This window comes from Alosa pseudoharengus, unplaced genomic scaffold, assembly GCF_046254945.1.
Source record: "Alosa pseudoharengus isolate Yale_2024_CS ecotype anadromous, Long Island Sound unplaced genomic scaffold, YU_APseudo_1.1 YU_APseudo_1.1_scf_8, whole genome shotgun sequence".
Classification (NCBI taxonomy): domain Eukaryota; kingdom Metazoa; phylum Chordata; class Actinopteri; order Clupeiformes; family Clupeidae; genus Alosa; species Alosa pseudoharengus.
The window spans coordinates 35,826,775-35,841,515 of record NW_027468870.1 but is presented as its reverse complement, the minus strand read 5'-3'; the positions used below and the strand labels follow the sequence as shown (position 1 = coordinate 35,841,515).

The window sequence follows — 14,741 nt, the reverse complement described above, 5'->3', positions numbered from 1 at the left end:
AGACATTAAGGTTGATATTTTGTTGTCCCTCCTAGATAACCAAATCACCATTGCTCTCCTGAGATGGGCACTGAACTTTAGTTCAAATTTCTGTCAAATTACGTTTAAAAGGGGAGTTTAGAAATGGTACATTCTCTAGCAAAATGGGTGTGGTTGGTCTTGCATATGAGATGTTACGTTACCATACGCTGTCCGTATGATTTCATTTGGGGCAAAACTGACATCTAAATGTGTCATCGAAAAAAATATTATTGTAGCAGCTTCATCCATTAGAGAGTGATTTGACTCTTGACATTGTTGCACCGATGGGTGGGTGTTGGTCGCCTGCAAGAACCAAGTCGATTTATGTCATCATCTTTTGATTTGTCTTTCAAGCTCCAAGCCTAGTGCTTCGATTTACTTAATAATTCATTTTTGAAGAAGGAGGCGACGGTCATATCGCAACGATAGAACGGGTAGGAGGGAGGAGGAAGAGACCGTCAAGCTAGGGAGGAAGGAAGCGAGGATCACGAAAGCACAGCGAGAAACAAATGCCTCGACATTTATTTAATCTTTGTCCAGCTCTTGGGTGAAAACAGACTGAAATGAAGCGTCAATTTGTGATGATAGAAATCGCCTTTTTCGTATAGGCTATTCAGGCTCTTGAGGGTTGTGTGTGTATGACGAACCAAACCTGAGGCGAAGGAAACGGGAAAGGCTACAGCAGAAGCAAATTCATCTCGAGAAGACATCCAGTCTATAGGAGCAATGGTGGCTCTGCACTTAAATTTGACGTTTTTTTGACATCTGGAAAGAAGCTACCAAGAGGAAATCAAGACAGAATCGACCAACGGGAAGCTCTGAATACATACTAATTTAATCAGTGTTGGTTTTTGTCAAGAAGATCAAGGGGGACTTAGCTCGTCCCGTCTAAACAATCCAGCCCATAGTCGTTCGACGTGGGGAACAGCTGCCTCACAAGCAAGATAAAAAATACAGGTATCCATCCATTCCATGTTCCATCAGGATGCGCATGTCTTTCAGTTAAACCTTCAGAGGGGGTTAAAGTCCCCTCAATATATCTGACAAAATTGGTGAAATGGCGCTATGTTCGGCTACTTGTTGGATTTTTAGTTGAAGATATTGGCAAAATACCACGTAGGCCAATCACCAGTTTTGCGGTTTATGGATCGCCTGCCTACAGCATTTTCATTTGGATTGAGAGTGGGCTAGCACGGTGTGCAATATGATCACACGGTCTTTCAGATTCAGTGATGGCATAAACTGTAGGCCTGTATGCTGGGGAAACGCACCAGTGTAAATGAACAGACTTTTCCATTGGTATTTAATCAGACAAGAGCTTGTTTGCATTTGCCGTTCATTGTTAGGCTACATTGTTACCGGAGCTATGGCCTCGGGTTGGTCATCTTAACGCAGCCTTGCACACGGCCATAGTCCGTTTTGATAGGCTACCTTATTGAAAGCAATAATTATAAAGAAGGTGATGTTTTCGATTCAGTTTGCTTGTCTGTTTATTTGTCTGTCAGCAAGATTACGCAAAAACTATCGGTCCGATTCTCATGAAACTTGGTGGTGGGGTGTTGCATGGGCCAAGGAAGAACCCATTGGAACGCATCCGAATCACGGGGCGCATCCACGATTATTCCCCCCACTTTCGTTAATATTGCAAGATATAAGGCCTGTCTGCGCTATCCCAGTGCCTCCCAGTTTGGTAATTGTTGTTGTAGGTTAGGCCTGCCTATGCTGCATACTGTTGCTTAATCTGGTTCTGTCTTTTACCCAATTTTCGGTCTTTTACCCAATACGTGGCCTACTGATAGAATATCAGATGATATTCGAAGAGAGAATGAACAATGTAGCTAAGCAAAAAGAGAAGACAGTGAACTAGCAGGCAGACAGAAACTGCCAGGTCAGGAGGACTTAAACTGGCATAAATAACTACAATGCAATCTTCCCATCCTTCTATGGATGGCCAGGCTCAGATTGACATTATACATTACATCTGTTCCATTTTCTTAGTTTTACTAATCATCTCACAAGATTTATTGTCTGAGCAAATGTGGTGGAAGTGGGCCATGGCTGCCATTAACCTACCTTTTAAGCTATAGGCTCATAGAGGAAATGCCTTGTGGTTGATGGTGGTGAATTGTAAACTGCCTTTAATGACTAGATAGAGCTGAAATGTTGTAACCATGTAAGTGAGCATGATTAGTGTCATCACAGCTTTATGTTGGCATTTTGAGAGTTAATTCACTACTATACAACATATCACCATCAGACTTTCTCAAATTCAGTTTGAGAAATGCCATACGCTTGTTCTTGTGCCAGCCATGTTTTCCCTAAGGCAACCCATATTTACAGCCCCCATAAGCAAACACAATTAAGATAAAATGGCTGCATGCCATTCATCTCTCCCAAGATTTCTCTTTGGTTTTTGGGATGCAGTAAATTATTGTTAGTTCCAAACTGATGCCTCTTGATGTGTTACAATGGAATACCTACTGCATCATCACAAAAAGTGCACACCCCTACGTTGTCGAGGGCCAGGGACTCTGAACTGAGTTGATGTAGTGTTTAGCAGTTACATACTGTATCCATATCCATGGATGTAGCGATAAAACACTATAAGGAATCCTCTTTTCAGTCCAAAGTGGCATAGGAACTGGGAAAGGGAGCTTCTTGGAGATACAGTGAAGGTGTATCTTGAGGTATGGTGCCAGGGATGCGTAGAGCTAACCCTCAGCAGGTGATGAGGTCTCGCATGAGCCCTTGTGGCAGTAGTGCACCATGGGATGCATCCCCTCCTGCCTCCTCTTTATTGGTAAAGTGAGCAGCTGGGATATGAGAGCGGGACCCACTAATTTCCCCTTGTCGCCTCCCATTAGTGCTGCGCGATCCATCTGCGTTGAGTTCCCCCCCGGGGAACAATGACCCAGCTAATTCCTTACTGCTATGTGTGTGTGTGTGTGTGTGTGCGCGCAAGAGAGAGAGAGAGAGAGAGAATTCATGTGTGTGTGTGTAGGTGTAGCCTACAAGTGAGAAGTTTGTTTTCATGTCAGGGGATCATAGCACAGCCATGCCATCTCTCTCGTGATGTAAGGTCCTTTATTATACGGCTCTTCAGAGTGCTGCAGAAAGTTCCATTCACATGAATGGGCCTTCCCAACGTTCGGGCCTATGTTAAATCTATATCGCTGTCAATGGCAACGGGTTGATTAACGTCTTTCATATCCCTCCGCAAGAATTCCGTTCGCTTATTGCAATGGAATTTCATTGAAAGCAAAAGTAAGCTAGTAAGACGTTGCCACGCAACACCTGAAACTGTCAAGTTCTATCTGTGTGGCGAACTATTTATTTTGTCAGCGGAAGACACGAAACGGTAGCAAAATCATCTTTAAAGATTCATTGTGTTAGGTTTCTTTTCTCGTTTCGGCAAGTAGCCGTGTAATAAGCGGGATAATGTATTGTCCGCTGGTAATTATCAGAAAATAAGTCCCTTCAGGTCGAAGCAAAACCCCTCCGCTGCGCGTCGGGTTTCTGTTCTCCCTGTCGGGACTTATTTTCTGATAATTACCGGCGGACAATACATTATCCCTTAGGCTACGTAGCAAGTAGCCTACACTTGCACCTAGGAGGCAGCCTCCTGGTGGTTTTTCATTTCGCATTGTTCCTTCGCAAGAGGCCTCCGTGGTTGGTCCCTATGCAAACTCGGTACTTTTATAAATATAACTGTACACGGGATGCAAATGCCTGGTGTCTGCATCAGGCCAGCCTGTCATGGGTAAATGAGGTTATGGCCTATTTGAATACGCCCACAAATGTGAAAAAAATCTATTTATGTAACGAAATTTGAATGTGTTCCTTCCCTGTAAATAGCACTGTGGAGTTCTTCTGAAAGCAGTACAATACTGAGAATGCCATTTTTCTTAATTTACTATATTGCATCGTGATTATCGGCCTTTTTGTTCATTGCAATGATCTGAAAATCCTATTTCGTCTCAGTGGAGCCTACAAGAGATGATCATGTTCAATTAATGAGGTTTAAATAATGCATTCAACACACACACAAACACACACACACACACACACACACACACACACACACACACACACACATAGAGTACTGTCCGGGTGCACACACACACACAAACAGAAGGAAACCACAAGCACAAACACCCGTTTTATTGCTACTTGTTATAATCCTAATCTTGTTTCTCTGTAAAGTGCAGTAGGACATGGACCACAAAACCCATTACATGATGGTCTCCACCCAGATTACATGGGATTACAGATTATGTCCCACAGATTCCAAGACTAATACAATTTTATGATGTGCATAATACAGATAGGGGTAATTCAACTCAATGTGTGATTGAATACAGTATGGACTGTGACTTATGACCACAGTATGCCATTTTAAATTTGTCATAGACATTTAAACTGTTCATCTGAAAGTATAAATGTCCAAATATTGTATTGTGCACTTAACAGTGAGAAATGGAAATTGTTTACCTTCAGGGTATTTTAAGATGCACAAAGTATAAAACAGGGCTAAAAGAATGTGATTGAACATTTGACTTATAACCATACATAGACAGAACCAGAACGCACTACACCCCTCCTCCTACTCCATTGAAAAAATACTTAATGACGTGAACCTGTATGAGATTGAATGTGCTGAGCTTTCCTGCGTGATGCACTTTCGTGGGGCATTTAACAATGAAGACGCCGTGGCTTGGTATGAATGAGCGCGTAAATAAGGCATTAGATGGGTTCTCTGGAGTACTCCCCAGTAGCTTCCGCTGTGCACCAGGCCTGTCTCTCCTGCCCTCCCCCAGATGGGTCTGTCCTAGAGCTCACTGAGGAACCACACTCGATAAACGCAACTGAAATGGATATAAAGCCTTAGAATTCAAATAGAAACGAAGAGGCACACACGTTCACATTCTAAAGCAATCCTGAGAAAAATCACAGCACTATGGGGTGTGGTCTGCCAGGCCATCTTGTCACCCTGTGTGTGTGTGTGTGTGTGTGTGTGTGTGTGTGAGAGAGAGATTGTGTGTTTGTATGTTTGTGCGTGTGTGTGTGTGTTTAACTGAGAGAGTGACTGACCAGTCTCGGGTTTGCTCTGTGCCCCCCTGCAGGTGGCTGAGTGGCCAAGGGTGAGCGAGTGGGCTTGGGGGAATCCACCATGAGTGAGCTGGAGCAGCTTCGGCAGGAGGCAGAGCAACTGAGGAACCAGATAAGAGTGAGATGCTGAGTGTTTTTGTTTTTTAAGCAGTATCTCTTAAAGTATAAACACTTTTCCTCATTTTTGTAAGTCGCTTTGGATAAAAGCGTCTGCTAAATGAATGTAAATGTAAGTGTTCATTTGAGGTGTTGGATAGACACTAGGTGCAAACTGTCAACGTCTCATGTTCTCTTTTGATCTTTCTTTCATGCCAGGATGCGAGGAAAGCATGTGGGGACTCCACCCTTACCCAGGTAACCTGCAGACAGAACACTCGTAACATATACAGTAAGGGCCCGTCCCAATACCTCCCCTACCCCTAGATTTTGGCCCTAACCCTCGTTTTTGCGCGTGCACGTGTAGGGCTAGGGTGTCCCATTACTTTAGGGAGCAAGGGGAAGTGCTATTTCCCCCTTAAAATCAACCCTCAAAATATAGCCAGGACCGATGCAGGCTTAAAACGAAGTGGGAGATGAAATTACCCAGGATACCGTGCGAGCTCAGCGAGCCGGCCAAATTTTTCATATATTTTCGCAAATAAGCATATTAAAATTTCGAAATATGTTGGAATATGTTAGTTTGATGCACATCTGATGGACTGTTGAGTTTTGAACACTAATGTTAGAAAATATCTCACAAAGCTATCTGACGATGTTCATGATATCTGCTGAGTGCTTTGAGAGAGTCTGCCCATCAAATAACGTTATATATCTGATCTGGGTAGTTTCGTCAATATTTAAGGTGTGTGTTCTGGCGTTCACATGAACACGAATATATTTGATGATTAACCAGACGTAGATAAACCAGCACAGCCCACACAACAATGACCGCTGAACGGGCATGTTCCTGAATGAAAATAGTAGCAGGCTACTACCGGTAGACACGTCGGCGCTGCGCATGACGTAGGTGAGCACGTTCGCTACGCTAATTTGCATATAGTGGTGTCCCAATTCATAGGGAAAGATCTTCACCTCCACTTCTCTTGTCGAGGGGGCTTTAATGTTGAGGGCAATCAAAACCAAGTGGAAGTTTTAAGGGGGGAGAAATGGGACGGGCCCTAACACTACCTCACATGCGCACTCCCCCTCAGAACCCTCACTAGTAACATTCTCACTAACAAGACCTATGCTAAAACTGAAAGGCCCTGGAGCATTTATGGGCTTTTTGACCATTAGCTCTAGTCTGTGACCACTAGTTTTGACCACTAGCCTGTGGTTAGTCCGTTCAAACCCTCTCATCATCCAATCTGGGCGCTAAGTCATCCGCTCCAGTGGATATTAAATATGCCGTCCCTCAAGGATCAGTTCTTGGCCCCCTGTTATTCTCCCTATACATGCTGCCCCTTGGCTCTATCCTTGAAAAGCACAACTTAAAATATCACTGCTATGCTGATGATACACAACTGTGTTTACCCATCTTCCCTGGTTGCACTTCATCTATTGAAACTATTTTTAGCTGTTTGGAAGACATTAAATCCTGGATGGCAGCAAACTTCCTCCAGTTGAATGCCAAGAAAACTGAGATGATTTTATGTGGATCCCCTACCCCTACAAAACACCTGAGCAATGCCCTTGGCCCTTGGTCATCAAACTTGCAGAGTCAGGTCAGAAATCTAGGTGTCATTTTCGACAGCTCTTTTCATTTTAATAAACAAGTCAGCTCTGTTGTTAAAGGTAGTTTTTTATCAGCTTAGAACAGTAGCTAAACTGAAGCACTTTTTATCTAAGAAAGATCTTGAAACAGTCAGTCATGCTTATATTACCTCACGTTTAGACTACTGCAATTCACTGTACATAGGCCTAACCCAATATAACTTAAATAGACTCCAGTTAGTTCAGAATGCTGCTGCAAGACTCCTCACTGGCACCAAAAAGTTTGAGCACATAACCCCAGTTTTAGATGAGCTTCACTGGTTACCAGTGAAATTTAGAATTGATTTTAAAGTTTTACTCTTTGTTTTTGAAGCACTCAATGGTCAAGCCCCTTTGTATATTTCTGAGCTTCTGTCCACTTACTCTGCAGCCAGATCACTCAGGTCCACAACCCAACAGCTCCTTGCCATCCCCCAGACACACCCTAAAACCAGAGGGGACCGAGTAGTAGCCCCCAAACTCTGGAACTCCCTCCCTCCCCATATCAAATCCTGTAACACAATTGCCAGCTTTAAGACAAATCTGAAAACACACTTTTATTCTCTTGCTTTTAATTTCTTTTTATGCCTTTTTGTTTTATCCTTTGTTTTGAAATGTTTATATATATACTTATTTATTTTATTTTCTTATCCTTGGGTATTTATCATTTGTTTTTTATATGTTATAGTCTTTTAATTTATGTTTATGCTTTGTTTTACCTCTTTAAACTTTTATCTTTTTAAATTAGTTTTATTCTATTTTACATTATTTAACTATATTCATGGAGTCTTGCACACCTGTCTATGTATCTTCAAGGCATATTGTTTCTGCCTTCCCTGCTCTAACTTGTAAAGCACTTTGGGTCAACTGTCGTTCGTTTAAATGTGCTATACAAATAACGGAGTGTTTATTTACACCCCTGGTATGAATAGCCTTGCCCACACAGCTGAGCTATTCACACCCTGTGACATAACAACAAAAAGACGTTGCTCATGTGAACAAAAAACATGGCGGACATTCATTTTTTCGTCAGCAGAAAGTGAAGAATTCTGAAAGGTTTCGGCACTAGAAAAGTTGTGTTTTATTTTCATAATGTTGGTTTAGTGAACACATACAACCGTCAGTTTGTTAGTTAACAGAAATTTCGTGAATATGACACTCAGGCCTATAAACTCTAAGTTTACCTAGTAGATAGTGCAGTGGTCACAGACACAGTTTAGCACGTAGGAGACCGGGGTTCGATTCCTGCATGATACATTTTGGCAGAGTGAGTGCGCATGTGTACTAACATCTCTGGAGAGAAGGCGCACAATTTGAACAAGAAATCGGTTCTCAAATGGAAGTTTTGATTGCAACAATTAGCTAGTTCACGCACCATGGTGTAAATAGCATACATTACTATATACACCAGGGTACGAATAGCATCCACTTCTAACTATACATTGATGCAAACAGCATACCTTATTCAGAGTGTCTATTACACAACTGAGCTATTCACACCCTGTTACGTAACAACAAAAACGTATTACTTGTTTTTTTTTAAAATTATTATTACATTGTGTGATCAATATGCCAGAATAAATGCACAGGGGTGCAAATAACATACACTTATATTTGTACTAGACGGGGTATTAATAGAACACATTGCTGTGTGCACCGGGGTACGAATAGAATTCACTTCTAATTGCACCAGGGTACGAATAGCATACACTGCTAATTGTACCAGGGGTGCAAATAGCCTTACCATACAAATAAAATTACTTGACTTGACAATCTCCAGATCACACTTAGTGAGGTCCACAAACAGAAAAAAATAAAACAAAAAAAACAACATGGCTTACATGTGCATGTTTGTGTGTGTGCGCATTTTACGAACAGATAACTGCAGGTCTGGACCCGGTTGGCCGTATTCAGATGCGGACGAGGCGTACTCTTCGTGGCCACCTGGCTAAGATTTATGCCATGCACTGGGGCACTGACTCAAGGTGAGCAAATACAGACATCGTTCTTCACTTTTTTGAGCCTTTTGGCTACACTCTGGCTGTGCATCCATTTCTCTGACAATATGTGTGCTCCCTAGCATGATTTGTTTTGTACAAATCACCCATATACGTACACATACATACATGGGTATTTTTGTGGATTACTGGTGATGCGGATAAGAAGTATTAGTTCCTAATTCTTATTGTTATGAGTGTGTAATGTGCTAGACCTCTTTAGACCATGTTCTCGCAACATTTCTCTTGATACCTGTGATGTGCAGGCCCATGAAAATGTGCTCTAGTCAGTCAGTAGTAAAAAGCAGAAGTACTAAAGGAGGACTAGGAGGGTCATCCTTTACGCTCAAGACAGCCACTGACACTTTCTGCAAGACTTCTCAAAAACAGAAGTTCGATTTAAGGTCTGGAAAGGACGGCAACCTTCAGCTGCTCCCTCATCAGAAGAAGCACATCCCCATTTTAGGTGTAACTGATATGATGGGGGGGGTCATTGAAACCATTGCATGTGCAATATGTGGCCACTAGGGGGAGAGCTTGTCCTCACATGACTAATGTAAACGTTTCCTCTGTCCCCAAGGCTTCTGGTCAGTGCATCTCAAGACGGGAAACTGATCATCTGGGACAGTTACACCACTAATAAGGTAATTTGACTTGAGAGGAACATGTTAGCATTTGGAGAGGAACATGTTAGCATTTGGAGAGTGAGTGGTGTGACTGTGAGATTCCACAACCTGAACCAAAAATCTAAATAAAACATGAAGTGTACATCCATGTCTTACAACGGTGGTGTATTATATAATATGAGAACTTATTTTGTATAGCTTCCTTTTCTTACATCCTAGGAAGTAACCTTTACAGGCTGCATGTTTTGTTGTCTAGTTAGAGAGTAGCAACCCAGGAGAACGGTACATTGTTAATATCTATTCCAGTATAAGTGAATAGTATGTAAATGCTTGTGAACAGTATTTGAATCGTATGCGATTAGTATGCAAAAACGTGTGAATGTTATGTGAATAGTATGTGAATTGTACAACCACAAATCAGAAAAAATTGGTACGTTGTGTAAAATGGAAACTTCTTTTAAATGTGTTGCTGGCATCAAATTCAAAAATAACTTTTGATATGTTGGCTATGTCCTTTTTGCAGCTATATAGGTTTACGAGATTTGCAGTTTATCACGTTCCTTTTTTTATTTGCATTTTACAAGTTTTTGTGTAACGGTGTAACAGGAATAGTATTTTGACAAGGTGCCAAATGTTTTTTGACGTTAATTGACTAAACTGACATGGTCCACCAATTAACATTTGTGTGGGAACTCGAATTTGAAACATGGTTCGCAAGAAAAAAAGCCTACTGCTGATTACTGTTAAAGACTGCATTAGGTTCAAAACAGAAGTGTATCAAATGTACCAAACGTCCTGTACTTAAACGGTTCGGTACGAATATGTGTTCCTTTACAACTCTAGTGAATAGTATGTGAATTGTATATAAACCCTTATGAATGATATGTGAATGGCATATGTGATATATGAATGGATCCCAACGGTTATGCCTGCACTTCTCTGCCCCCTTCACCCTCAGATGCATGCCATCCCCCTGCGCTCCTCCTGGGTGATGACGTGTGCCTACGCCCCTTCTGGGAACTTTGTAGCCTGTGGGGGGCTCGACAACATCTGCTCCATCTACAGCCTGAAGACCCGAGAGGGCAACGTCCGCGTGAGCCGAGAACTACCTGGCCATACAGGTAACCTGCTCCTGCATTATTGTTAAGGGTCGTTCACACCAGGAATGATAACTATAAAGGTAACTATAATTGTAACGATAAAAGCGTCCACACTGACCAACGATAAGGAAAGTCTAACGCCGATCAAAATGCCTCGGAGAATAGGAGAGGCCAAAAACCAATCAGAGCAACGAAAGACACAGAGTGACGGAAACACGCAATTTGCAACATTAGGCGTGTTTGTCTTCATGCAGATCTTACTTGATGTGAAGTCAGATCAAGTCAGATCTGCACAGATCTGCATGAAGACGAACAAGCTTACTGTCTGGTTGTAGGGAGAAGCAGGAAGAATTAACCACTTTTTAATTAAACGTAGGCTAATTTACAAAGACATCGTGCCACACGGAAAGCTAATATTTTGTCACTAGCAATTTACATCTGCCCTCTGTCAAACACAATTGCATTTTCAGCTCTGAACAAAACCGTTCACGTTCAAACGAGCATTTTGTTTCATTTGTCCTTTCTGGCTGACCAGGGCATATAAAGCAGGAATGGGGAACGAGAAACGTTCAAAGCAATTATGCCGGAATTGTTTCAAGGCAAAAGTGTAGCATTTGAGTTATGCTCGCATAGCACACCAATTCAAAAGTAGCCTATGTGTTTTCTGTCGGCTACGTGTCCAGCTACTATAGTCCATGAACAGAATGAACAGAATATCAATGAACAGAATATCAAACCGTTTTCAGTAGCCTACCACTGTTGCAGATATCACATAGGTATCCCTTACTAGCCTAGAAATCTAGACGCGCCCCTAGCGGCAGCAAATTACATTTGAAATTACATTTGCTGCCAGGGCTAGTCTAGCAACTCTCCGTTGGCTTGTGAGCTCCAGAAATCGAAACTCAATCAGGCCAATGAAATCGTGTATAGAGTCGTTAGGTGGGCTTAACATAATGATTGATGGCAGAGTTGCAACGGTTTGGCTTGAATTCCCTGCTACTTGAAAACAAATAAGATGGATGTTGCTGTTGGCGAACAGTGTGACACGAGTTAAGCTTTTATTAAGTTGGCAAACGTTTGAACTAGCCAACTAGCTCCGCTGGTGGGAAACGCATGGGACTCATAGCGTTGCCACTGTCCTATTGCGTGCAGAGGGAATTTGAAAGACAACTGATTATCCCGCCCCTCGGACTGAGCACTGCGAACGGTGAGTGCCCAGACCCTACATTTTAATGTGGGTCTGGCTCGTCAGGCTAATCCCTTACATACATGTTTGTACAATGTTGCATATTCCAACATAAGGAAGCAGTTAAGAAACTTCTAACTCCCTGTCTTAAACCAACGTGATATCAGCTTCAAACAAGCGGCAGCAGCCATAGTTGATGTTTTAAAAAAAAAAAAAAACGGCTTCTTCAACAGGGTGCGCTATCGTCATCGTGTAAAGCCCGCCTCAAGGGTTCTGATTGGTGCGTCGATCTAGGAAAATTGGAAATGGGCTAGAATGGGTTCTTGGCCAGACGGACTTTCAGAGCGAATCTCGAATTTGGCGGACGTCTGGATTTTTCCCAGGCTAGAAAGTCTCTCCTCGTGTTGATGAATGTGATGGCTATAATTTGATGGATTCTGATTGGCTGTCAGCTTTTTATCGTTCTCAAAATCGATCTGAAAGTGATCCCCAACGATATCAGATACAATTGAGCCCAACCGCCTGAAACCATGGAACTCTCAAGGAGCTTTAAGATACAGTTTAAGCAGAGACTTTCTAATGTGGAGACACAGCACTCAAAAAATCCTCCAAAGAAATGCATGGGGCTAGTTTGTCACGCCAATATGGCCGTTGTCTACACATATCCCACCCCTTCCTCGGCAAAACGTCGACATGTGACTACATTGAGCCAATCATGTGGTGTGATGTGAATACATTGAGCCAATCATATGGTGTGTTGTGAAGACATCGTGCCAATCATGTGTTGTGATCTCGCCGCTGGAGCAAGATTGGTGTCGTGAAGCCTTGCGCACGCGCATTTCTGCCGAAATGGATGCCCAACGAGTGCCCAAAAAGCATTGTCAAATGGCCGCCGAGTGGAGGGACTTGCCTAAAAGGACTTTGGTTTAAGTTACAGTTTGGGTCAATAGATCTGGATTGTGCAAAAAATGAATCATTAAATCAACCTGCCTGTCTTTATTTCCAGGTTACCTGTCCTGCTGTCGTTTCATTGATGACAATCAAATCATCACAAGTTCAGGAGACACAACCTGGTCAGTCCAGGATTTTCTATGTATAAAAAGAATGGTGATGCCATACTTGGTTTAGAGTAATGAAATATGAATTCTGATAGAAATTAGAAAGCAATTAAAACAGAAGTGAATGTGAAAGGCAATGTTGTTTCATTTGTCATGAGTAAAAAAATGTTAATTCCGGTCTGTTTGAGATAACTGTAATAGTTGTATAGGTGTAACTATACATACAGTATGTGTAGCTAAAGGCTTCTTCATGTGTTTTGCAGTGCATTGTGGGATATCGAGACTGGGCAGCAGACCACCGTGTTCTCCGGTCACAGCGGAGACGTCATGAGCCTGTCCCTGGCCCCGGACTCCCGAATGTTTATCTCGGGTGCGTGTGATGCCTCCATCAAGCTCTGGGACATCCGCGACAGCATGTGCAGACAGACTTTCACTGGTCACGAATCGGACATCAACGCTGTCTGCGTGAGTGCAATTACCTTTCCCTTCAGGTCCCTATTTGTAAAGACGGGTCTTATGTGTCTTAAGGCCATGTGCCAAACATTATTGTCATTGCTGAACAAAAAATATATATTTATATCAATTTATGGCCTTAATGCTACAATGCAGCTAAGCATGTCACATAATGCATTACACTTCTGTATCTTAAGGAATATCTGCACACTAGCTCCCTTTTTACTTTATTTAGAGAATCACCAGAAGAAATGTAATAAAAATGTTTACTAAATTTTCTTTCTTTGTCCTTTTCATCTATCCCCTTTTTTCTTTTACCTTCCTTTTAAATGCCATTCATCCCTCTATCCCTCCCTCTTACCTTGGGTCGGTGGTCCAGTTCTTCCCGAGCGGCAGCGCGTTTGCCACAGGCTCCGACGACGCCACCTGCCGTCTGTTTGACCTGCGCGCCGACCAGGAGCTCGGCCTTTACTCCCACGACAACATCATCTGCGGCATCACCTCCGTGGCCTTCTCCCGCTCTGGGCGCCTGTTGCTCGCTGGCTACGATGACTTCAACTGTAACATCTGGGACGCCATGAAGGGCGACCGACCAGGTTTGGTGGCATCATTCACAAAGGAGGAAGATTAAAAACGGTTTTAGATTTTGTTCACCCTTTTTTTTTGAGTGACTTTAACCTAATTATGCTAATATTTCTGTGTCGATTCTTTTCTCTGCCAGGTGTGTTGGCGGGTCACGACAATCGCGTCAGTTGTCTGGGTGTTACGGAAGATGGTATGGCAGTGAGCACTGGATCTTGGGATAGCTTCCTCAAGATTTGGAACTGACCTCAGACACACACACACACACACACACACACACACACATACACACACACGTAACTACTTTCACTCAGACTGTCTCTCCATCTTTTTCTTTGTTTCCTTTCTATAACACACACACGCACACACACACATACACACACACGCACGCACGCACGCACGCACGCACACAAAAAAATGGTCATACAGTATTCCTACTTTACACACTTCAGTGCACACATTGCACTCTGGATGCACACTGTATTGTATATAAGGTGTACACACACATGCACATCCAAACACATGGAAGGTCATTGTAAATATTAATTACATTTAGGTATGAGTTTACATACCCGTTAATATACATGTCACAAGCAATTCTTCTCGATGCCAATCAGAATGTATGCAGATTTACCCACTTGAAGTATACACAAATGATCACATATTACTATTCTGTAAATGTCTGTACTGACAAACACTTTACAATGCATACTACATCTTACACTGAATCACAAAGTGACCAAAACAACTTCTACATAAAAGGAAGTGTTTGGTAAGCTGGTAGATGCTTTATGAACTCCTGGTATGACCAGTATTTCTTTCTCTTTCTAATTGGCTTTCCCTTTCTCTCTCTTCCACTCTTGCACACACACACACAC

At 42.4% G+C, this 14,741-nt stretch overlaps 1 protein-coding gene across 1 annotated transcript; it reads left to right on the top strand.

The window, feature by feature from the left end:
- Positions 1-199: 199 nt before the first annotated feature.
- gnb2 (guanine nucleotide binding protein (G protein), beta polypeptide 2) lies at positions 200-14,267 on the top strand. The gene is made up of 10 exons (XM_076275207.1): positions 200-978; positions 5,145-5,248; positions 5,446-5,484; positions 8,740-8,846; positions 9,439-9,502; positions 10,443-10,605; positions 12,777-12,843; positions 13,092-13,293; positions 13,661-13,877; positions 14,003-14,267. Exons 2-10 carry the CDS (start codon positions 5,192-5,194, stop codon positions 14,107-14,109), a joined length of 1,023 nt encoding a protein of 340 aa, XP_076131322.1. The 5' UTR covers positions 200-978; positions 5,145-5,191; the 3' UTR covers positions 14,110-14,267.
- Positions 14,268-14,741: the final 474 nt, after the last annotated feature.